This window comes from Notechis scutatus, chromosome 4 (assembly GCF_049901735.1).
Source record: "Notechis scutatus isolate UNSWTSFEM ecotype Mainland chromosome 4, rNotScu1.2, whole genome shotgun sequence".
NCBI lineage: Eukaryota > Metazoa > Chordata > Lepidosauria > Squamata > Elapidae > Notechis > Notechis scutatus.
In genome coordinates, this window is record NC_142012.1 from 69,435,585 (window position 1) to 69,461,802 (window position 26,218).

Consider the following 26,218-nt stretch of genomic DNA (forward strand, 5'->3'; position numbering starts at 1 on the left):
ATATGATATGGATGGACTCGGAATTACTAGAAAAAGTAGACACAGTGGAAATATCGCCAAACACCTGGGCTGACCACAATCCAACTACATTGATTTGGAGAGGAAAGAAAAAGATAGGTAGATGGACTTTTAATAAGAGCTTACTGAGAGACAAAGAATACACCCAAATGATAAACAAGGAACTGAAGATATTTCTTGAAATCAATATGAATGAACATACAACAATCCAAAATTTGTGGGATACAACAAAGGCCTATCTGAGGGGACTGACAATAGCTTTCGCAACAAAAAAAAAAAAACAAAGACAGAAAAAATCAACAGATTGCGAGACTGGAGAAATTGGAAAACTTGGAAGCTAAATTGCAAAAAGACCCATGCAACGAATTAATTAAAAAAGAATTAAGTTTGACCAAACATGAAATAAATTTAAGCCTCCAAGAAGAAATGGCCCGGAAACTGAAACTAGTTGAACAAAATTATTTTGAGAATGTGAACAAGCCCGAGAGATGGCTCTCATACAAATTAAAGAAAGAGCAGGAGAAAAAAATTATAATACCCCTACAGGATGACAGTGGAATATTATGCTCACAAACAGACCAAAAGAAAACAATAGCCCACTTTTTTTTGCCAATTTATATAAAAAAGAAGAAAGCCCAGATGAGAACATTACACAATATTTTGAGGGCAAGGACCTACCCATCATAACGGAAACTGCTCAGGATATGTTCAATGTTAGAATAACCTTAAAAGAAGTAAAAGAGGCAATTGGAAGACAAAAAACTAACAAAACTCCAGGACCAGATGGAATACCAGTGGAATTTTATAAAGAATTCCAAGATATAATAGGGGAGTTGTTGGTGGAGCTATACAATGAGGCCTTAAATCGAGCTAAAATACTCCAAACATGGACAGAAGCCTTGATAACCCGTATCCCTAAAGAACAAATGGATCCCATCAAATCAAAAACTACAGACCTATCTCACTCCTGAATGTTGATTGTAAGATCTTAGTGGTAATAATGTCTGAAAGACTAAAAAAAAAATATTAAATGATATCATCCATCCAGATCAGAATGGGTTTCTCCCAAATAGATACATAAAAAATACAAGAATAATAATAGAGTATTATGAGACTAACTCTAATAAGCAGATGCCATTAATGTTCTTCGACACCCAGAAGGCGTTTGATAATTTAAATTGGCAATTTTTGATTGAACAACTATCTAGGATGAAATTTGGCAAAAAAATTATAGAACTAATTAAAACAATATATTCTACACAAAATGCAAAAGTAGTGATTAATGGAGAAAGAAAGGGGGGGGGGAATGTATTTTCCAAAGCACCAGGAGGCAAACAAGAAGCAATGGATGGAAACTGAACAAAGAGAGAAGCAACCTAGAACTAAGGAGAAACTTTCTGACAGTGAGAACAATTAACCAGTGGACCTGCTTGTCCCTAGAAGTTCTGGGTGCTCAATCACTGGAAATTTTTAAAGACTGGACAGCCATTTCTCTGAAATGGTACAGGGTTCCCCCTAAAGTCCCTTCTAAGTGTTATTCTGTTATTCTGACCCCTTTCCCAGGACCTCTACTCAGAGTTCGGCATCCTCAGTATTCCTGCCTGAGCAGGGGCTTGGACTAGAAGACCTCCTAAGTCCCTTTAAACACACATGTATTTAGGCTCTGGATTATAGACATTGAATGCATGTAAACCCTGAAAAATATGTGGTAGCCCTGGGCAAAAGAAAGGCAGTAGAATCACTCTAGGCGTAGGGACAGTGTAAAATATTAACACATGATAAATAATAGAACAATTAAAAATAATAGCACAGAGTTTTCTCTGTCTCTCTCTCTCTCCCTTCCTATTTCTTTTTCTTTCTTTCTCTTTCTTTGTCTCTTTCTGTCTTTCTCTCCCTTCCTTTCTCTCTCTCTGTCTCTCTCTCTCTCACACACACACACCACACACACTTTCTTTCTTTCTTCTTTCTTTCTTTCTTTCTTTCTTTCTTTCTTTCTTTCTTTCTTTCTTTCTTTCTTTCTTTCTTTCTTTCTTTCTTTCTTTCTTTCTTTCTTTTTCTTTCTTTCTTTCTCTTCTTCTTTCTTTCTCGTTCTTTCTTTTTTTCTTCTCTCTCTCTCTCTCTCTCTCTCACACACACACCCCTGTCAGCCTTCATTCCCTCTCACTCCAGCCACTTTACTCACAAGGGGAAATGAATCCAGCATTGGGTAAGTTTTGCAAGTTAATGAACATGCATTTGCAGCTCATTCAGTGGCTGGACTTCCTCCCCCCCCTCCTCCAGCCTTCATTCCCTTTCACCCCAGACACTTTACTCACAAGGGGAAGTGATACTTCTAGTGTCCATGAAGAATCCAGCCTTGGAGCAGTTTTGCAGGTTAACAGACTGCTGCTCCACCCACAGCCATGTGTTTTCAAGTGACTGCTTGAAAATGCATGGCTAGGGCAGAGGAGCAGTCCTCCTTTAAACTGGAGTGAGCAAGCATCGGGCGGGCGGGGCAAGCAAGTGAGTGGAAACCAGGCGACCAGGTTGGGGGCATGGCCAGCCAGATGTTGCTACCAGTTCGCCTGAATAGGTGCGAACCGGCTGAATACCACCTCTGCCCCATTACTATATATACTATCAGTCGAGGTATTGTTGACTCAGATAAGGAAAAACCAAAATATTTAAGGATTGACTATTAAACAAGAAACATACAAATTGCAAGCATTCGCTGATGATATGGTCTTCATAATGGAAGACCCAAAAGAGTCAAGCAAAAACTTATTGCAAGAGATAGAGGCATTCGGCAAAGTAGCAGGGCTCAAAATCAATAAAGAAAAGACCAAGATAATAACTAAAAACTGTACTAAAAGGCAAAATGAGGAACTGACAAAGGAATTCGGGATCCAGATAACAAAAAGAGTAAAATATTTGGGAATTTGGCTCACAGCGAAATGCTCCACAATAAAGGCTGATAACTATGATAAATTGACAGACCATATCCAGAAAGACCTAGATAGATGGGCAAACTTACAACTCTCTTGGATGGGAAGGATAGCGACCATTAAAAGAAATGTGTTACCAAAATTATTATATCTATTCCAAACCATGCCAGTCAAACTAGGGAAAAAATTCTTCGAAGACCTGAACAAAAGAATTGCCAAATTTATCTGGCAAAAGAAAAAAGCAAGAGTAAAGTATAAACTAATGCAGGAAAGTAGAAGCAAGGGAGGATTGACTCTCCCAGACTTTGAGTTATACTATCAGGCTTCAGTTAGTACTTGGATTAAAGATTGGATTAATTTGATAGACAAAAGAATACTGACGATAGAAAGCTTCGATCTACACTTGAGCTGGCACGCGTTCCTTTGGGATGGGAAAAATAGATGTCACAATTACAGACCAGTTGCTCTAACATCTGTAGTTATGAAAATCTTTGAAAGGCTTGTACTGTCCCACCTGAAAACCATCATGGATCCGCTGTTAGATCCTATGCAGTTTCCATACCGAGCAAATAGATCGACAGATGATGCTGTTAACATGGCTCTGCATTACATCCTACAACACCTTGAATCTCCAAATACCTACACAAGGGTCCTCTTTGTAGACTTTCAGCATTCAATACCATCATTCCAGACACTCTTCTAAGTAAATTAAACCAACTAGCAGTACCTGAACACACTTGTAAGTGGATCATAAGCTTCCTAACAGACAGGAAGCAGCAGGTGAAGCTAGGCAGAATCACATCCGATACTTGTACAATCAGCACAGCCCCACCCACAAGGCTGTGTGCTTTCCCCACTTCATTTCTCCCTATATACCAATGACTGCATCTCAAACGATCCATCTGTTAAAATACTGAAGTTTGCTGATGACACAACAGTGATTGGTCTCATTCGAGACAACGACGAATCCGCATACAGACAGGAGGTTATACAACTTGCCTTGTGGTATAACCGGAACAATCTGGAACTGAACACACTCAAAACCGTAGAAATGGTGGTAGACTTTAGAAGAAACCCTCCCATACTACCACCTCTTACAATACTTGACTACACCATATCAACATAGAGACCTTCATATTTCTATGTTCTACTATATCACATGACCTAAAATGGACACTAACATCAAAAACGTCATCAAAAAATCACAACGAAGAATGTTCTTTCTGCACCAGCTTAGGAAGCTCAAACTGCCCAAGGAGCTGCTGATACAGTTCTACAGAGGAATGATTGAGTCTGTCATCTGCACCTCTATAACTGTCTGGTTTGGTTCTGCAACCCAACAAGACAGACACAGACTTCAGAGGATAATTAGGACTGCAGAAAAAACAACTACCAACCTGCCTTCAATCAAGGACCTGTATACTGCACGAGTCAAAAAGAGGGCTGTGAAAATATTTACAGACCCCGCACATCCTGGACATAAACTGTTTCAACTCCTACCCTCAAAACGATGCTATAGAGCATTGCACACCAGAACAACTAGACACAAGGACAGTTTTTTCCCAAAGGCCATCACTCTGCTAAACAAATAATTCTGTTCAACTATTACAAAGTCTGCACTACTATTACTGTTAATCTTGTCATCACTCCTTATCACCCAACCCCTCCCACTTGTGACTGTATGACTGTAACTTTGTCACTTGTATACTTACGATTTATATTGACTATTTCCTAGCATGATTGATTGCTTATTGTATCCTATGACTATCATTAAGTGTCGTACCTTATGATTCTTGACTCCTGACAAATGTATCTTTTCTTTTATGTATCATGAGAGTATTTACACCAAGACAAATTCCTTGTGTGTCCAATCACACTTGGCCAATAAAGTATTCTAATCTAATCTAATCTAATCTCCAAAGACACTGGATAAGAAATGCCTTGATACGTGTATGGGAAAAAATTAAAAGAAACCATTATGTGAAAATACCTCTCTGGCTATCTCTAATGGAGGCACTAATATATCCCAATGCTATGGATTTCAATAAAACAATAAAATATAAGGAACTTATAACGGATGAAGGTGACCTAAAAATACAGACACAATTAAAAACACAAGGAATTGAAATAGGGTGGTGGCCTTATGTTCAAACAAGATATAAAAAAGATAAGGAACAATTTGGATTTTATAATACTGTTCAGGAATTAGATAAAATATTACAAGGAGGCAAAAAAAAAAAGATGATTACTAAAATGTATAATTGCTTATTGGAATTTAAAATGGAAGAGGAAACGGTTAAGGAGAATATGATAACATGGGCCAAAAATTTTGGCCACAGTGTTGATATAGAACAATGGGAACGAATATGGCAAATTATTTTATAAACTAATATCTAGAAAATGTTTTATCACTGGCACCTTCCACCAGCGAGATTAGCTAGAATGTTTCTTAACCTGTCTGCTAAATGTTGGAAGTGTCACCATAGCGAGGGAACATATTTTCACATGTGGTGGACTTGTCCCCAAGAGCAAAAGTACTGGCTCAAGATCCAGGCGTGGCTAGAAGAGTTGATAGAATAAAAGATTAAGTTTAAATCAGAGACTTTCTTACTGGGAATGTCAGAACTGACATGGGACAAGAAGCATCAGCATCTAATACTACACATTATAATAGCTGTAAGGATAGGTTTTGTCCAAAATTGGAAATTGACAACGGTACCCACAGATTTGGCAGTAATCAACAATATTCACCAATGTGCAGAAATGATTAGATTAACCATGCTATTAAAAAATAAGCAAGAAGAAGATTTTTTTATAATATGGAATATATAGTATAATTGGCTAAAAAAGGGAAGTAAAGATGTTTAGTGAAAATGACCAAAGAAACTCTAAAGAATAACAGGATACATGATGTATTTGTATGTAAATATGTATATATGTAAAGCAATGTAAATAAATAAATATGGTAATTTAATAATAATACAATAAGTAAGGACTTGGTAAACAAGCGATATTTTATAGTAAATGAACCGAATTGTCACTAAAGAATATGCACACTGTTATGACAACGCTGTAAAATGTGAGAACTTGTTTCTTTTTTAAAAAAAATTCTTGAAACCTTAAATAAATAATTTAAAAAATAATGCCCAATAAGTAGGTTTTTTTAAATCAATCTTTCATCAGTCCCTCTTAAGATCTTATCCAATTCTGTCAGCTTTTTGTAAAAACCATATAGCTTTACATCTTTTTCATATCTAGACTGTATTTGCAGTTGTGAATGCCAAGCTATTTCGATCCCTTGTTCATTCAATTCTTGCTTAGTTTTGAGCTCACCCTTCTCATTCAAAATATCTTTGTATCTCACAATACTTCCCGTATTAATTATATTTGGATGTATAAGCAGGGGTGGGATTCTACCAGTTCGCACCTGTTTTCTAGAACCGGTTGTTAACATTCTAAGCAGTTCAGAGAACCGGTTTTTAGAAGAAATTACTGGCCTAATCCTCTAAGGAAGGCAGGAAGGAAACATTCTGGTGTTGCTTACAGAAACTGCCTCTCTGTTAACCCTTCTTACGTTCTTGGCAGGACTAGACTTCCTGTCTCTGGAACTTCTCTGGAGTTTTTTCGCCTTCCTTTGCTGGTATTTTGCTTGTGTGGAGTGACCATTTAAAGTTACAATGATGACTTATGACTTTTCACACTTACGACTGTTGCAGTATCCCCACAGTCAGGAGAGGCCAGGCGAGGAGATGTGTGCCTTGATGTGAGTGATATTGAGTTGGCCACACCCAGCCAATAACATGACCACCAAGCCACGCCCACCAACTAAGCCACGCCAACAGAACTGGTTGTTACAATTTTTGAATCTCACCCCTGTGTATTCTATTGTCGAAAGCAAGACTGGTATCTTCAAATAGTGGTGATCTCTAATTTTCTCCCATACTAACAATAAAGCATTTCTTTCTTTTTTTAAAAATAAATTTTATTAATTTTCAAAGACAATACACAGACAAACAAAACATAAAACATAAGAACATAGAACATCTTTTCTAAAAACTGCTTAACAAAACAAATAAAACATCTTATTTAAGTACAACATAATTCTAAATTATCACGTTTCCACACACAATTTAATATGCATCTTATATATTCAACTTCATATCTTATTACTCTTTTCCAACTTCTCACTGTTTCTTCCTTTATTTCTGTTCAATTTTATTCATTAAACTTTTACTTTCATGTATTTCATATTACAATATTTCGTATTATTAGTTTCATATGTTCTTATCCAACATCATTAATCCTCGATAAACAAACATAAGCAAACAAAATACATAACATAAAAACATAAAACTTATTTTTAGAAAGCGGCTTAACCCCGGGTTATAACTTTTCGTACAGACATAAATCAAATTCATGCTCACCTTATATACTATTTCATATCTTATTTAACATTCTATATTTTCCATATGTCTTCTCCCCTCTTTTCACTCTCTTAATTCTATTTTATTTATTTAATCTCAATTTAAATCATTATACTTGTATCTTTTGTCCGTTCTTTTTCAATTATCTATTTATCTTTTCTCTTTAACACAAACTTTTTCCTGTAATCACTGGTTGAAGTATGACACCTTTCTATCTTTCCCCCAAATTTAACACTTAAAATAATACATAGTTTCTATTCTGATTCTGCTTAGTACATTCTACATAACATTTTAAAATATAAAACATAATGAGCTTATAGAATATTAAAAATAATGTTCCATAACAAATTAATTAATTAAACTCTATTAATTAAATCTTAGACATTTTACACATTCCCTACAATATTCTATTAACACATATGTTATTCCAATTTTCTAACTCTATTTCAAATACAAATACTACAATACAATCTTATGTACTTTTGCAGAATCTCTTTTTAGATTATGTTTTACCCTTTATCTCTGAAAAAAAACCTGTTTATTAGCATCTTGTTTTAAGCCTTTATAACTTCCCTTCACTTTTTCCCTTCCTTCCTTGTCAAATCTAGCCTTTTTACCCCCCACTCTCTCAATCTCCAGTCTTTTAGTCTCCCCACTCTGTTGTATTCCTCTTTTCTGTTGCTTTCTGACATTATATCGATTTTTCACCTTATTTTTCCCTTTCTTGGTTGTTTTTTTAGAACTTAAATTCTCCATTTTCTTTTCCTTTTTACCCTTTTCTTTCTCATTTAAAATCATATGTCCATTAAAGATGGCTTCTTCTTCATCATCCCAGTCTTTTTCTTGTTGCATTTCCTGATAAGTAGAAATCGCCATTTCTAAGAAGCGAAGGATAGATCCAAAGGAGTCCTTGCCTTCTTCTTCCTCTTCTCTTAACTTTTCAAATTGCATTTTCAGTTCTTCAACAGATACCATTGTGAAAAATTTTTTAAACAATCCAAATGTTTTCTTAGTCTTTCAAAAGATAGTTCACAAAAGTCCCAAAGTCATCAAGCAATCAAAGTCAGCACAATCAGCACAGTCTGTTTCATTTAGCACTTTCTTCTACTTTCTCTTCCTGGGGTAGAATTCAATTACACAATTCCAAGGTATTTTTTGGAAGTTTTATTGCAATTTAATCTCTGATCTTATAAAACTCCAAGCAATCTCCTTCAACAAACCTTGGTATAAATCATTTACCTCTCTTCCTTCCCACTTAAAGCAAAAAGATTTTAATTTTTAAATGTCAGTGTTTAGAAATCTAATGTCCCCTTGGCTTTAATTTTCAAAGTTAGTACCTTCTGCTGCCAAAGCGGGTATTTCCAATTTCCATCTGATGTCTCCGTAGGGAAGGAGAGTGAGGAGGAAAAAAAAGCTTTCCCTTTTACTTTCCACCACAGCTTTACGATCTTCTGGGAAACAATATATCACTTAAAGAGCCAAAGTTCCAGGGTATTCAGATGTTGATTGTCATCCCGGTTCAGCCAAAAGCTTTCACTTTCTTCACTTCCTCCTGCACAAAACTTGTCCGGCTGAGAGGTTCTTTGTGGCGGCCATTGCTGACCGCCGCTCCACCACCTTTGGAAAAGGGAGTTAAGCCGGCTGGGGAAGGAGGGTGCGATATCCCCAGACCCCTGCCCGGATCTCCCCTCTCTTCAGTTATCCCTACAGGATAACTATAGCCTCCCAATCCAATTGGATCGAAGGCACTCCGGCAGCGAGCGCAGCAGGGATTGCGCACAAACACGAATTCCTGCCGCCTCCGAAGCTTGACAAACCGGAATGAATCACAATAAAGCATTTCTTATGTGAGCATTTCTTATTTGAAAGTAACCATGTATCGTACTTTTCCCATACCATAAGAAGGCTTGCTTGTCATCACAGTTGCAGATCATGTCCCTCCAAGGTCAATTGTCTTGTGTTTCTCAGCTCAATCCACTCTTTCATCCATGTTAACACTGCAGCCTGCTAATATAATTCCCAGTTTGGTAGACCAAAACCACCTCTAGTTCTTATATCCTGTAACATTTTAAAGTTAATTCTTGCTTTTTCCCCCTGCCAAATAAATTTTACTATTATTTTATTAAGATCCTCAAAATATTTTTTTCCAATTTTATCAGAATTACTTGGAACAACTACAACAATCTTGGCAGTCTTAATTGTAGCTATTCTTCCTATTAATGATAATTGCAAATTTTTCCATTTTTCCAAATCCACATTAATTTGTGGTATCAATTTGTAATAGTTATCTTCCTTAATTGTTACACATCTTGCTGTTAATTGTACCCCTAAATATTTTACTTTTTAGTGATCTGAATATCTAATCTTTCCATTAATTCTTTTTTTGTTTTTCTGTGATGTTTTTCAAAGGTCTTAGTTTTTTTCTCTATTTATTTTTAATCCTGCTATTTCCCCATACTCTTCTATTTTTTTTATTAACTTGGGTCCAGTCTCTTGTGGATCTTCTAAAATAAAAACTAAATCATCTGTAATTTATATTCTTCCTTTTTTATTTCCATACCTTTTATCTCCTTATCTTGTCTAATATTTATTTTTAATACTTCTAGTATCAATACAAATAACAATGGTGACAAGTGACACCCCTGTCTTGTACCCTTCTTAATATTAACCTTTTCAGTCATGTCTCCATTTACCATCACCTTAGCAGTTTGTTTATTGCCTTAATCATCTTTATGAATCTCTCCCAAAGTCCACTTCTTTTAGTTGTGTTAACATAAAGTGCTGGTTCACATTATCAAACGCCTTCTGTGCATCAAGGAAAATCAACACCATTTGCTTCTCTGGGTGTGCTTCATAGTATTCCAGTGTGTTCAAGATTATTCTCATGTTTTTTGGGAGTTATTTTATGGATGGCTAGAAAATAGAGTAAGAAATTAAAGGATATTGTATTAATAATGATATACTAAAATTGATTATTTTTGAATAAGCTTTAATATGAATAAAATTTAGTAAGATTTGGGATTTGCCTTTAAGGATAGTTTGAAATTGAAATAAAAACTTAATGACAATGTAATAATGATATATAATGTTGACTATAATATAATATGAATGTAAACTGAATAAGAAATACCAATATTATTATATGCACAAGATATATGTACCCAACCGACACACTGTATAATTGAAAGATGATTTTATTTGTGGTTTTTGTTATAAAAACAAATAACTTTTTAAAAAAAAGATTATTCTCAAGTTGTCTTTAATTTGTCTCTTAGGTTAAAAAGCCATTTTGATCTGTATGTATAAATTGATTTAAAAATCTCTTTAGTCTTTTTGCTATTGTTGATGCAAATATTTTATAATCCTCATTCAATAACGATATGGGTCTGTAATTTTTTTTTTCTGCTGTAAATCTGAATCTTCTTTTGGTATGACAGTAATATATGCTTCCATCCAAGAATTTAGTACTTTCATTGGAAGTGTTCATTAAATACTTCCAACATTACGTTGCTCAAAGAGTTTTGTAAACTTTTGTACAACTGCTGGTAGACTATCTGGACCTGGTGTTTTGCCATTCTTTTGTTTTTTGATAGCTTCTGTTAATTCCATCATTGTTATTCTTGCTTCTAATGCTGCTTTAACTGTGTCTGGTACTGTAGGTAATTCTGCTTTTTCTAGATATTGTTTTATTTGGAAAGTCAGTTTTTCCATGGCGAATAGGCACTGCTGTAATTTGCGATTACGCAGGCCGCAAATGAGTCTGTCTCTGAGATGGTCTTCCAGATCAGGGAACTTGCATTGGCATGAAGCTTGGTGAAAGGCTGCCACAAACTCTGCTGCAGATTCCCCGGACCATTGTTCACGTTGCTCGAATGCATGGCGCTGGGCTATGACTGAGAGTTTAGGCTCAAAATGTTCTCTTAATTTTTTTCTTGAGGTCTGCGTAGGCCACTGTCTCTACGCTTGCTGGTGCTATCAAGTTTTTAGCAATATCAAACGTGACCTGTCCGCAGACACATAGCAGGGTTGTTGCGTTGAGGCTGTCACCTGTAACCTGGTTAGCCCGCAGATAGTTGTCTACTCAGGAGACGTATGAGCTCCATTGTTCTGTGTGTGTAATATTGAGCTCATTAAGTATTCCCAATTTAGCCATTTTGAGAAGGCCTGTGGTGCTGGTTAATGCCTGTACTACTGTGGTTGGACTTGGGCTGCACTTAGGAGACCTGGAGACAGATCCCTCAGGTACGTTTATGGCTCCAGTGTGTCGTACTTGCAGGCAGGGCAGGGAGCGTGGTCCCACAAAGGCTTTCACCCGGTCTGATGCCCAGTGATTCAGTCTTTTGGTTAGCAGCAGCTCTCTCCTCTGCAGCATCCCACCCTCATTGCCACTGTTGTGTAGTAGGCTTCAGTAGGCAAGGAACAGCATAATACAACAACATTTATTGAGTCTAAACTGGAACTGGGGAACAGCAGGCAAAAGCCTGTAATTTTACACTCTGGGCCCACAAGACCTTAACCAATCATAATACTTGAAAACCCCGCCCAAATATGAATTCTAAGTTTTCCTCAAAAACAGTTGGAGTTAACAGTTGGGGTCATCTGAAGGTTAGTCTCAGTTTAGCAGGGCTTAACACAACTTTATATGTTGTCCAATATAGCAAAACTTATTCAATATATCAATAAAAAGTTTAGATTTCACATTAAATTTTACAGTACTTGTGATCTTTCATTTATCTATAACCTTTATAATCCAGCAGGTTCCAATATTTAAGTCCACTTTTTGGGCCTTTCATTTGTTCCCACAAGTCATGGCAACTCCAGGAGGGACCAAGGGGAGCTTCAATTTGGCTGCCTTCTCCACTCTGCTTGGCCACTGCACTTTTGGGTCAGGGCAAATGGATCTGGTCATGATCTCCTCACATACCGAAGGCTATTCTGTCTTCTCTCTGCTCTCATTTTGGACTGGGTTACCACAATCTGCGCTCCGGCTTCCACTTAAGTGTCTGCTGGTGCCCCCTAAGGAGGGAGCGATCTAGGCTTCACTGTGGCATTAGCTTTTCACTCCATTCTGGACATCATAACTTACAACTCTCTCAGAGTTATCCGAGTAGGCTACATTGAGTTAAGAGAATTGGTTTAATGTCAACAGTCCAATTATCAAACCCAAACAAAGAAACACATGGCATTTATTTATGATGGTTGCAGCATGCTGGGTCATGTGACTGCCCACTGCAACCTTCCCAGCCAGATGTGCTTGATAATCACATGATTCACTCAGCAACTTCAGTGATTCTCTTAACAACCATGTCTCAGTTTAATATACCAATTAAATTGTAAATTAGGTTTATAATAGAGTTATATTTTTAAAATTTCTACTGGCAAACTGATGATAGGAATGATAAGAATAAGGAAAAAACCCAAAATATTGATTATTGTTTTTTCTTCTTCAGATCAGCTAAACAAGGTTACAATGATATGGTAATTATGATTGTTATATTTGTGTAGATTCTTGGTGATAGCGACGATGATGATAACGATTTTTAATTATAGGTGCAGTAGATAGAAAATAGTGGCATTTAGAAGACTAATAACATCATCATCAACATCATCATAGAAAAGGAAAAGAGGAAGAGGAAAACAGGAAAATGACTATGTAAAAAAGCAAAAGAGTGAAAAATGTGAACAAGGGACGCCTCTTGCAAACAGTGAGACTGAAAGCAGAATATTGAAATGAAACAATTGAGCATCAAGCTTCTAACTAAAAAAAGAAGCCTATACATAGTCAATATGTGAAGGACATTGAAACAAAGGTCAATACACAGCTAACATGGAGATAGTTGAGATCGGGGTACTGAAGAAAGAAACTGAAGGCTTCATTCTGGTTGCCCAAGAAGAAGTCTGCAGACCAATTCCATGAAAGCAAAAATTCAACATGTTTGTAACAACAGTGAATGCTGCTTATCAGTGGTTGCAGTAAAATCTCACAAACTGATTGTCTACAGCATCATGATCAAGTTGCCAAAATCATACATTGTAAGAACAGAATGGAGGTATGGTAAGACAAAGCACTACATGACCAGTACATTAAAAAAAATAGGAGGGAAAACTGATAATAATAAGACCTGGCAATGATTAAAAGCAGGAAAATTGAAGAAAAGCAACAGCCAATAAGTGCCGCCTATGCAAAGTAGCTGAAGAAACAGTGGTCCACCTGGCAAGCTGCTGCAATATTACACAGAGTGACCACAAACGATGTCATTACAAAATAGCAACAATGGTGCACTGGAAAATCTGCAAGAAATATCATTTGCCTGCAAGCAAGAACTGGTGGGACCAAAAAATAGAAAAAGCCATAGAAAATGTAGAAGATAAATTGTCTGGGACTTTAGAATTCAAACAGACACCACATAACACCCCAGACTTAACAATTGTCAATAAGAAAGACAAAAAAATCTGAATAGTAGGTGTGGCAGTACCTGGAGACAGCAGAAGTGAAGAGAAAGAACTGGGAAAGATAATAAAATAAAAAGGGAGAGAAAGAAAGAGAGAAACAGAAAGAAAGAGGAAGGGAAGAGAAAGAGCAAGAAAGAGAAAGAAGAAAGAAAGAAAGAAAGAAAGAAAGAAAGAAAGAAAGAAAGAAAGAAAGAAAGAAAGAAAGAAAGAAAGAAAGAAAGAGGAAGGGAGAGAAAGAAAGATAGCAAGAAAGGAAGGAAGGAAGGGAGAGAAAGAGAAAGGAAGAAGAAAGAAAGAAAAAGAAATCGGAAGAAAGAAAGAAAGAAAGAAAGAAAGAAAGAAAGAAAGAAAGAAAGAAAGAAAAGAAAAGAAAAGAAAAGAAAAGAAAAGAAAAGAAAAGAAAAGAAAAGAAGGAAGAGGGGCAGAGAGAGAAAACTCTGTGCTATTATTTTTAATTGTTCCATTATTTATCATATATTAATATTTTACACTGTCCCTACACCTAGAGGGATTTTACTGCCTTTCTTTTGCCCAGGTATTTTTCAGGGTTTACAATACATGCATTCAATGTATATAGTCCAGAGTCTATAATTCAATGTCTATAGTACACATGTATTTATACATGTGTGTTTAATAGAGTTGAAAGGGACTTTGAAGGTCTTCTAGTCCAACCTTTCCTATTCAGGCAGGAAAACAGAGGATGCCAAACTCTGAGTAGAGGTCCAGGGAAAGATGTCAGAATAACAGAATAACACTTAGAGGGGACCTTGGGGGGAACCCCCATTTCAGAGAAATGGCTGTTCACTCTTTTCTTAAAAACCTCCAGTGTTGGAGCACCCAGAGCTTCTGGTGGCAAACAGTTCCACAGGTCCAATTCTGTTAATTCTTTATTAAACCATACATTTTGGCATCTTTCTCATATCGAGATTGTATCTGCATTTGTGGCCACCATGCAATGTCCATCTCTTTATTTCTAAATTCCTGCTTGGTTTTTAATTCCCCCTTTTCATTCAAAATATCTTTATATCTTACAATTTTTCCCATATTAATAACATTAGGATGTATCAATGCTTCCATTGTGGAAAGCCAGATTGGTATTTTAATTTAATTTAATTTTAAGCCATACTGATAACAATGCAAATAACTATGTATCTTATTCTTCCCATACCATAAAAATCATGCTAACCTAGTGGAAGCTCATGTCCTTCTAATGTTAATAGTCTTTTATGCCTCAAATTGATCCATTCTTTCACCCATGTAAGTACCGAGGCCTAGTAGTACAATTCCCAATCTGGCAGCCCAAAGTCCGCTCTTTTTTTTTTTTTTTTGGAGTCTTGTAACATTTTCAAGCCTATTCTCGCTTTTTTCCCTAGCCAGATATACCTTAATGTAATTTTATTTAGTTCTTCAAAATATTTTTATTGGAATTGTTTGGAATAAATATAGTAGTCTTGGTAAAATATTCATTTTTATAGTAGTTATTCTTCCTGTTAATGACAATTGCAAATCTTTCCATTTCTCCAAATCTAGTTTAATTTGTTTAATTTAATTTGCACATTTTGCTGTTAGCTGTATTCCTAAGTACTTCACTTTTTTGAATATCATATCAATATCAATTATTTCCATCATATCAATTCTTTCTTATACAATTCTGTATATCAATTCTTTCCATCAACACTCTTTTTTGTGTATCTAAGATTTTTAAGTAGAATCTTTGTCTTGTCTTTATTTATTTTCAATCTTGCTTAATGCTTCATCACTTAGTGACCAAAACTCTGGTCCCAATTGTGGTTGTAAGTTGAGGACTATCTGTAAATTAGGCAAAATTTCATGCCTGGGTAAAATCTTGAACAGATTGAAAGAAAAGTGGTGGTGGGGTTTGTGTCTGTCTGAAAATTCATGCTGCGGGCCAGTCCTTACAAAAAAAAAATCATTTCCAAAAGCAGTTTCAAAATAATATGAAATGTAACATACCGCAAACCATAAAGAACAGTTCCATCTGGATGTAGCCTAATCATTCGATTTTTCACAGTAACTCCATGAACAAAGGATTTCTTGTCATTCGGGAAGTATGTGTCTGGAACCCAGAGATAATCAGCCACTCTGTTATCTAAAGTTAGATTCAAAGGTATGCCAGAGTAGGATAATCTTTTATCCCTCCAGGTTTGCTGGAGATACATAGTTAGTGTATAGTCCTAGGAAAAAAAAATAAAAAATAGCAATTAATATTATAACTGTTATTAAGATTTGATTTTATAATCACTATATAACATCAGGATTTATATCCTGAATTTCTTCCAACAACTCAAGATAATATTCACTGCCAGGGGTGGGCTTCAAAAAAAATTAGCAACCAATTCTGTGCCTGGTTGCTGGGTGGACATGGCTATGGTGGGGGTGGCCTATTCAGCCTCCTGCACATGTTGAGCGGGGGCTGTTTTGCCCTCCCTGGGCTCCGGAGACTTTCCTCGAACCTCCAGGAGGGCAAAAATCACCTCCTCGAGCTCCAGAGGCTCTCCAAAGGCTGGAAATGGGCCCATTTCCACCCTTCTGGCACCTCAAGGAGGCCCATTTCCCCACTCCCTGGGCTATGGAGGCTTTCCTCAAGCCTCCAGGAGGCCTGTTTCACCCCTCCCCGGACTCCGGAGGCTCTCTGGAGGCTGGAAACAGGCCCATTTCTAGCCTTCTGGAGCCTCCTCGAGTTTTTGCTCTCCATGAGCCTCCGCTTGGGCCCCGCACTTACCTGGGATCCAAAATGGGCTGTGTGGAGACTCCTGGGAGGGGAGGGGTGGGCAGGGCCAGCCAGTGGTTGCAACTATTGGTTCAGTGGAATCGGATGTAAAATTAACATCTGGTTTGCCAGAACTGGTATGAACTGGTAGCAGCCCACCCCTGTTCACTGCACTCTCTCCCTTTTGATGGAGCTTGGATTGAGACAAAATAACAGATTCAATTCGCCCAGTGAACAGGGGTGGGATTCTACCAGTTCGCACCTATTCGCTAGAACCAGTTGTTAACTTTCTAAGCAGTTCGGAGAACTGGTTGTTAGAAGAAATTGACAACTAAAAAGACCAAAGAAGTTGATCCTTTTGTTTTTTTTCCACTTTACTGGCCCAATCCTGTAAGGAAGGCAGGAAGGAAACATTCTGGTGTTGCTTACAGAAACTGCCTGTCTGTTAACCCTTATTACATTCTTGGCAGGACTAGATTTCCTGTCTCCGGAGCTTCTCTGTAGTTTTTTTTCCCTCTCCTTTGCTGGTACTTTGCTTGTGTGGAGCCTGAAATTGACATATGTGTAGCAATTTCATTTGGAAACCTCACAGCTTGACTTTATTAAAGGGGAAGGGTTATTTTTTTACACTGCTGTTGGGAGGAAATACTCCCCTGTTGGAGTTAGCACTTTGAAGAAATAATTGAATAATGAAGCAGAGCTGCCGGAAAGAAGCTTTTAATGACAAGGAACCAAGATAAGTGACATTCAGCAAGGCTTCTTGGCTAGCTAGAAAGATTGACATTCAAATGTTAGTTTACATACCCTTTCTGAGTTTTGGTCTAAAACTGGTTTTTGGTGAAGTTTAATTCTGTGCTTGGTGACATTTAATCCTTTTTTTATTGATGGGATAATTTTCCCTATTCAGCTTTGTTTGGAAGGAAAAAGGTTAATCTCTGTTCCTGAAAAGAAACTGGGTTGAGAAATCTGGCTGATTCCTGTGTCTATTTGTTCTGGTAATTGGTTTAACAAGCAACAGCTACTGTTGTGATTTAATTATTTGTATTGTGTTTGAATTTTTTCCTGCCTCATGGTTTCTTTTTCTATCTGGGGAGCGGGTGGGGGGGGTCTTCCTTCACTGCTTTAGTGGTTCCTGGCACTGTCCTTTTGGGGTGTACTTCCAAGAGGCAGGATGCAAGCTTGGCACTGATTTTTTACTGCCTTTCTGGGGGCATGTGATCTTTCCTTAAATCTGGATGCTTTCCTTAGGATACCTTGTGAGGTGAGTGAGACCAGCTGGTGTCTTTAAGTGGTGCAAATGGATCTAAGGATTGCTTCTCCTGGGTGTGCCCTTTCTAGAGAGCTTAAATGACCTCTCTGCTAAAGGGTTTCACTTTATGAGCAAGAGTTGGCTGCTAATAGTTATCATTGCATTTTAACTATTTTAATTCCTCAAGGTGCTCTGGCACCCTGCCTGATTTGTAACTCTGGCTTGCAAGTATTTTTAATCTAATGATTGGTATGTAAGGCAGCTTTTAGCAAGCAAAGAAGCTTTTTGTATTTTTGTACAGGTAATCCTTGACTTACAACAGTTCATTTAGTGACCATTCAAAGTTACAATGGCACTGAAAAAAGTGACATGACTGTTTTTCACACTTAACTGTTACAGTATCCCCACGGTCATGAGAGGCCAGGTGAGGAGAAGCACCCCTCGATGGGAGGTTGAGTTGGCCATGTCCAGCCAGGCACATGACCACCAAGCCACGTCCACCAAGTCATATGATGTTCTGACCCAAGCCTTGTTCAAATTAAACAAACACAAACTGTGTATAAAAGCAAACCTTTTAAAAATTCTTTGCATTCCCAGCCAAGAGTCATTTAAAAATAATTGTCCAATATCAAAAGCAAGCCCTTTCAAGGTTGCAGAAGGCTACCAAGAACAGAAGACTAATTACTGATTAAATATCCACTGACAGAAGTTTCAAAAACAAACCGAAGTTAGCAGGGCTTCAACGAGGACTCAGAGTCTAAAGAGCTTATTTGCTTCCTGCAAAGAACACATCCCCGAGGGCTGGTTTTTATCCCTTATGGGAGGGTCCATCACCTTCCAGCCTTACTCCTGAGTCACCCTTGCTGCTTCAGCTGTTCTCTCCTTCAAGCATCCCTGCATACACATGCACTGGACACAGGCTCCACGGGGTCCTCTGCTTCACTGTTGCCAGACTCCAAAAGCTCCGAAGGAAGCACCGCATTCTCCGATAGTCCTGGCCCCATCCCTGCATCAGATGCAGGACCCTCATCCGAGTCCTCGTCAGACTCCCTGACTGGTTCCCTTTTGTCCTTGCTGTCAGAGACCTCTGCCGTCCGCACCTGCTGCCGGCGAACCACAACACATGGCCAGCAAGCCACGCCCACCAACTAAGCCACATCCACAGAACCGGTTGTTAAAAAATTTGAATCCACCCCTGCCAGTGAATTTCCATACTGAGATTGACTTAAACATGGGAGTCCTCAATGTCCCCATACTTTAGTACCCTGACATTTCACAATTAGGAAGTGAAGACCAAGTTAATGGCAAATGCAATCCCTTAAACACCCCCATTTTGATAAATCTATTGATCCAGACATGTTCATTACTTATTATTAATCTTAATTCAAGGGAAAAATGTATTGTTTACTTTGTCTTGTTGTAAATAATCACTTACCCACTTTCTTATTGTACTTATTTTGTGAACTTTAAGGGCAGTGGTGCACACTGGTTTGAAAATTGGCTTGACTTCTAGCTTCATCTTCAGGTAAACCTAAATATTATAACCCAGTCCATAGAAAACTGATTTTGTTCAAGCCCTGAATCCTATGAGATAAAGTAGATAAAGATACCAAGCACATATTACAAATTTCTTATGTGTTGGGGTTGTATTGTGGATGTCATACAGAAAAGATATACACATGTACAAAATGTTTCCTTGTGGGCAGAGATAGAAACGGGTGGGTGGGTGGAGTAAGGGGATAAATTGCGCTGGAAGGCAGTTGCTTCCAGCACTAACCTTGTTCAGGTCTACCGTCCTTGCTGATTTACTGTACGTAGAAAATAAACTACTATAAACCATTCCGTTTGTTGCTTCATATCTACAGATTCCAGGAAAACAGCTAAGAGAAACAATTAAAAATAATAGCACAGTTTTCTCTCTTTCTCTCCCTTCCTATTCTTTTTCTTTCACATGCATACAAATGCAGAAATACAAACACACTCACAAAGATAAAGCCATCATCCTGTGTTTTTTTTTTTTACCATCGAATTTCCATAGTTTGTAGGGAAAGGAACCGTAATATTTTTCCTGAAAAGAAGAAAAGAAGCATCTACCAGCAGAGGGAAGAAGAACTAGGGGGAAACATGATAGCATTGTTGCACGCGTGCGCGCACACACACACACACACACACACACCCCTGACTGGTCTGGGACGATCTTCAGTCAGCAGCGGGTGGGGGAAAAGGACGAAATGGGTGGTGCCCCCCCCCCACTCCAGCCCTCTCTCTCTCTCTCATGCACGCACACACACACACATGCGTGCGCGCGCACACACACACACACACTCACACACACAAGCTAGCTAGGGCGTGCCAGCAACGAAGTGAGCCAAACGAGCCTGGGAACGATGGGGAGGCCCTTGGCAAGCTCGGGGGATGGTAGGGAAGGGGAAGGCAAGCTTCGGGGACGCTGGGGGGGGGGCTAGTGCGACTCGCAGGCTTACCTTTCAGCAGGAAGATCAGAGCTGCTCAGTTGGGACATAGGGCTAGGCACCATGTGGGAAAGCAGGTTAAGCCACAAGGACCCAGTGTGGAGTGAAGAGTGACTGGGCAGGGTGAGCATAGGGTGGGGCAAGTGAGCAAGATGTGACCAGGAACCAGTTTGGGGGCGTGGCGAGCCAGAAGTCGCTACCTGTTCAGCAACCCACGCCAAATTATCTCTACCAGTTCTCACGATTAGGTGCGAACCGGATGAATACCACCTCTGGCGTAGTTTTACTGTCACTGGATTGATGATCCTAGTGATAGGGAAAGGTCCAATGAACTTTGGGCCTAATTTTTTTGATAGTTGTAAGGATTGCTGGAATTTAGTAGATAAGTATAGTCTATCTCCAATATGGAAAGGTTTGGGTTCTATTCTTTTCTTGTCAGCCTGAGTTTTAAAAGCCTCTCTAGCTTCCTTTAATGCAAACCTAACTACTGGCCATGTGTTTTACAAAGCATCCATCCACTCCTTAAGTGAGGGGGTGGTGGGATTTTCTGTGGGTAATTCAGGCATGGGGATGAAATCTTGGCCTGTGGCAACTCTAAAAAGGGGTAAAGACAATACTTGTGTATACAGAGTTATTGAATGCAACTTCAGCAAAAGGCAGAAATTCAGTCCAGTTATCCCGTTGATAATTAATAAAACATCTTAGATATTGTTCTAGGACTGTGTTAGTTATCTCAGTTTGACCATTAGTGCACATGTGATGCAATGAGCTCAAGCCCTGGGCAGTGCCAAGTAAGCTCAAAAATGCCCTCCAAAATTTGGAGGTGAATTGGACCCCTCTGTCAGAGGTGATACTTTGCGGAGCTCCATGAAGACGATAAATGTGTATTAAGAATAATTTGGCTAGACTTTTGGCAGTTGGGATCTTTTGGCAGGGTATAAAATGTGCCTGTTTTGAAAACAGGTCTGTCATGACTCCAATAACAGTATTCCCCACACTTTCTGACAGTTCTACAATAAAGTCCATAGAAATTTATCTCCAGGGTGCTGAAGGTTCGGCTGCCTTCTGTAAGTTTCCTGGGGTTTCCCCTGAATGTCTTTGCTGCTGCACAAATGAGGCAGCTAGCTACATAGCTCTCTATGTCCTTTTTTTTAGTGATGGTCACCAAAATTGTCTTTTAATTAGGTGTAAAGTTTTCACAAATCTAAAGTGTCCAGTTAAATTTGGAGTCATGGCACCTTGCCATTAAGCGCAGTCTTTGGCTAGCTGGAACATACAACTTCCCTTCCACCCAAGCAAAGTCGTCTTTCATTAAACAGCTGGATGTGTGTCTCACAAACCATTCATTGGTGGCCAATGCTTGTTTAAAAGTTTGAGTGGTGTCAATGTCCATCAACGTTTCCTGTTTTGCCTGGGATCTGGTGATTACTTTAATGGCCAGTTGATTGTTTTGTACTATGGGCTTGATTATGTCTGGCTTCGCACTATTATATTGTGGTTTTCTAGATAGTGCATCTGCCAGAAAATTCCCCCACCCCACCCCGGGGAGATATTTGATAGTAAAATCAAATCATTTAAAGTACTGAGCCCATCGTACTTGTTTTGGGAAGAGTCTCCTTGCAGTCTTGAGGGCTTCTAGATTTTTGTGATCAGTCCAGACTTCGAAAAGGATTTTACTCCCCTTTAGGTCATGCCTCCAGGTTAAAAGCACCCACCAAACAGCATAAGCTTCTTTCTCCCAAATGGCCTGCCTTTTCTCAGTCTCATTCAACTTTTTGGATGTGTAAGTGCATAATTGTAGTTGGTCTTGCTGATTTTTCTGAAGCAGGATCGCCCCTACTGCTACATCACTGGCAGCTGCTTGTATGGTGAATGGTTTCTCTGTGTCTGGGTGCTTTAAATTTGGCTCTGCTGAAAACAGCCGTTAAAAGTTTTTCAAATGCAGCTTGGCATTCCATTGTCCAGTTCCAAGGCTGTTTCGGTTTTGGGTTGCCATCCCCCTTCATTTTTAATAGGTTGTTAATGGGGAGGGCAATCTGAGCAAAAGTGGGGATAAATTGGTGGTAAAAATTGGTGAATCCCAAGAAGCTTTGTAGTTGCTTACATGGGGGTGGTGGTGGTGGTTCCCAATCAAGTACAGCCTGCACTTTTTGGGGGTCCATCTCTATGCCCTGGTGTGAAACGCAGTACCCCAAATAGTCAATTTTTTCTTGGTGGAATTCACATTTAGAAAGTTTAGCATAAAGTTTTGTGGAGTGGAATTTGTTTAAAACAGCCTGGATCAGTTTTACATGTTCTGCTTTGTATATATTGTATATACAGTATATTGGTATGTATTAAAATGTCGATCAGGTAAACCAGGACTCCCTTATACAAATGCTCATGTAGCACTTCATTTATTAATTCCATAAACACTGTGTAGCCCAAATGGGAGCACTTTGAATTGGTAGGACCCAAGGGGGTGGTTAAATGTCATTTTCCACTTGTCTCCCTCCTTAATTCTGATTCGATACTAAGCCTCCCTTAAGTCCAGCTTTGAGAAAAAATTCCCTTTAGCAAGGTGTGCTATCATATCTTTCATAAGGGGGAGAGAGTACATGTTCACACTGATTGTATTTAAATTTCTAAAATCCACACAGAGACATTTTGAGCCATCTTTTTTCTCTCTCTAAATGACTGGGGCTGCGATTTTTGGTTGGGCTGGCTCAATGAAACCCCTTGCTAGGTTTTTCTCAATGAATGCCCTCAGTTCTTCCAATTCCCTTGGGGACATGCTATACATCTTGGGTTTAGGGAGTTTGGTGCTGGGTAGGATTTCTATTGCACAGTCAGTGGAGCGGTGGGGGGGGAGGAGCTCGTCAGTGGCTTTTTCGCTAAAAATCTCAGCCAAGTCTTTGTATTCTTTGAGTATGCCCTGGTTTGGCATTACGTAACCAGGCATTGCTGTTTCTCGGTGCTCTGCCCCATCAGTTTCTTTATGTGGATCCTTGGCAAAAGTCACATGCATCTGAAATTTTATGGTGCCTTGCTTCCAATTAATTTTGGGGTTCCATTTTTTCAGCCATGCAAGGCGCAAGGCTAACAGCCATTCCATGCCAGGTGCCACTATAAATGTAAGGATTTCTTTGAAACTCCCGATGCCTATTTGTAGAGGCTTGGTAACAAAAGAAGCTGGCTCCCCACCCTGCTTCTGACCCATATAGTTAGCAAAAAGCGACGAGGGTTTTCAGCTTTCTTACATTAATCCTCAATTTTCCTACCAGGGTTGGGCTGATTAAACAGTGGGTGCACCCTGAGTCCAATAAGGCGGCCTGCCATAGATTATGGAGGGAGGGAGCTGGTGGGAAGAGGAAAATTGAAATTACTCATCTTGCTCGGCTCATCGTCCCAAACCAGAAATGGGGAGGGGAATGCAGTTGCTCACCATCTAGCCCACCGATGCAGGGAACATTAGTAAAACAATTCCTTTGAATGTGACTGGACAATAGGAAAATAACAGTGAAGAAATACAGGAAAATTAACTGGGGAACCTTCTCACGCAACCCTTTAATTCTGGCTTTGATTTACTGCAATTCACTTGACTTCTACTAAAACTGTTCTTTTTGCAACAAATGGAGACAAGGATCATTTCTACTTAGGAGTCCAAGCAGAGGCATGTCTGACATTAAGCCAGAACAACATTATCAATCCACCCAGAGAGCTACCCCATCATGGGGATTGTGCAACCCTATCTGTCTCCAGTGGAGGCTATGCAAAGATGGAAGGCAGAGAGGCAGTTGTAGCAAGACTGAGCAGCATGAGTTGAGAGGGAGTTCCTGGTGGCTGACTGGAGACTGAAGTCAGTTGCCTCATCCCAACACCGCCTGCCCCTGTAGCACTGCTGGCAGTGGCCACCCCAGTAGCAGGAGATGGCTGCTTGTCAGCAGGGCTAGAGTTAAAGTTCAATAGTGAGATGAAGCAACTGGTGTTCTTCCTCACTCCAGTTTGGGACTTCATAGACAAATATGGGCTAGACCTCCCAAATGATATGGCCAGAGTGTGCTGTGTTACCAGAGCCTTAGAGGGAGAAGCAGCTGAATGGATCATGTTCTGGCACCATGATGCTGTTGAAGGGCTATGCCATTTTGACAACTTCATGCTAACCCTGAGACAGTGGTTCAAGGACCCCCTGGTCAGGGGTGGGATTCAAATTTCTTAATAACTGGTTCTGTGGGCATGGCCTAATTTGTGGGTGTGGCTTGGTGGCCATGTGACTGGGGTGGGCATGGCCAGGTGGTCATGTGCCTGGTAAACCAAATGTAAGTGGTCCTCGCTTAATGACCAGGTCCTTGCTTAATGGTCAGTTGCTTAGCAAGTGTTTTTTGCCAGTTTCCAAGGCCTGGGGAGCCCTGGAGAGGGCAGGGCGAGGCCCGGGCAGCTATGAGGAGCTACAGGGAGGGCAAGGCAAGGGCTGGGCAGCTACAAGGAGGGCTGGTCAAGGCCTGGGGAGCTATGGGGAGAGCTGCAGAGGGCTGAGCGAGGCCAACTCAACATCACTTCTTTGCCCTAATGACTAAGTATTAAAAAAGATATACCAAACAAAAGGTAGTTTATTATGTCATGTCTTTAATGCTTAAATAATAAAAAGGTACACAAAACTATATTGTTACAACATTTTAAAATATTAATCAAAAACTATGACATAACAAAACTTTACAAAAAACAATAAAACTTATTTAAAGTACTGCCAAATTGCTTTTCTATTATTGTCCCAAGTTACAGTTTTCTTGTGTTTAACATGAGCATCATCAGCTGTGTGATGTGCCTGTAACCACTTCTTTACTATAGGAACAGGGTCCCATTCTTGCAGAGGTAAGCCAATTAGACTGATGGTCAGGAGGTTTGTAATATTGGAAACTGTGAGGTGACTTCTACCCTCTGAACATATTATGTTCATCTGTGAGATGCCCCTTTCCGCCTCTGCTGAACTTACTGCAATAGTTTTAATAATATCTCTAGCCTTTTTAATGCTGCAAGGAATTGTATATTTTTCTGGAACTTTTAATACATTTCCTATGAAATCATGATAATCATTAATCCTGATTTCATAATTGAAAATTTCACCAAATGCAACCAATTGTTCTTCAGCTGCTCTCCATGGAACCACCACTTCTTCAATGTTCCAATAATCTGGCTCCAAATAATTTAGAAATTTTAATTGATCAATGTCTTTAAATTGGCAGCCTGTTTTTAAATTTCGCAATCCACCAATCTTTTCTTCAAATTAGTTATAATGCTTTGTATAAGTTTTTCATGAGGAAGTCGCACAAATCGATGATTTTGTATAAAATTTATATTTTTAAAGGTTTCTGAAGTAATTAATTCATCAACCTTTTTTATATGCACCCTTTTCCTTTATAAGCATTTCAAATGATCTAATTGATCTTATCACAAGTTTTTCAGCCTTCATAATGTCTATGTTTCTTGCTTGCAATGCATTAGAAAGAAGAGATATTTCAGTTAACACATCAATCATCAAGGCCAAATCAGTGAGAAAATATGTGTTTTCAAGATGGGCAGCCATACCAGAGTATTTTCTATTTGAATAGAAAAACTGATGTAGTGCTGGGTAAGCATGCCACACAGATAGGGTTGATCTTAAACTACAGGCAGCCCATCTTGGTCCAAAAACTCTACCAATTTTTATAATTTCAATCTTATGTTGTTCAGAAAATTTGTTAAGTTCAATTAGGTACTTATTCGATTGATGGAAAATAGAATATATTTTATCAATAAAAATTTGAAAATGATTGATTTGCTTTATTTCCCTAATACAATCATCTAAAACAAGTTGCAGATGATGGTTTAAACAGTGCCATATTATAATATTTGGAAACTCTGGCTATCCTAGTGCTTACCCCAGATTTTCTCCCAAGCATAACACTGGCTCCATCAGAGCAAAATCCTAT

General features: G+C 38.8%; 1 protein-coding gene across 1 annotated transcript in view; it reads right to left on the bottom strand.

Moving 5' to 3' along the window:
* The window catches only part of LOC113417445 (gamma-aminobutyric acid receptor subunit beta-1-like), a 121,915-nt gene that overhangs the window by 22,914 nt on the left and 72,783 nt on the right, over nt 1–26,218 (bottom strand). Inside the window, exon 3 of the mRNA XM_026675846.2 lies at nt 15,794–16,014. Coding sequence (XP_026531631.2) covers nt 15,794–16,014 — 221 coding nt within the window. The remainder of the gene's footprint in view (nt 1–15,793; nt 16,015–26,218) is intronic.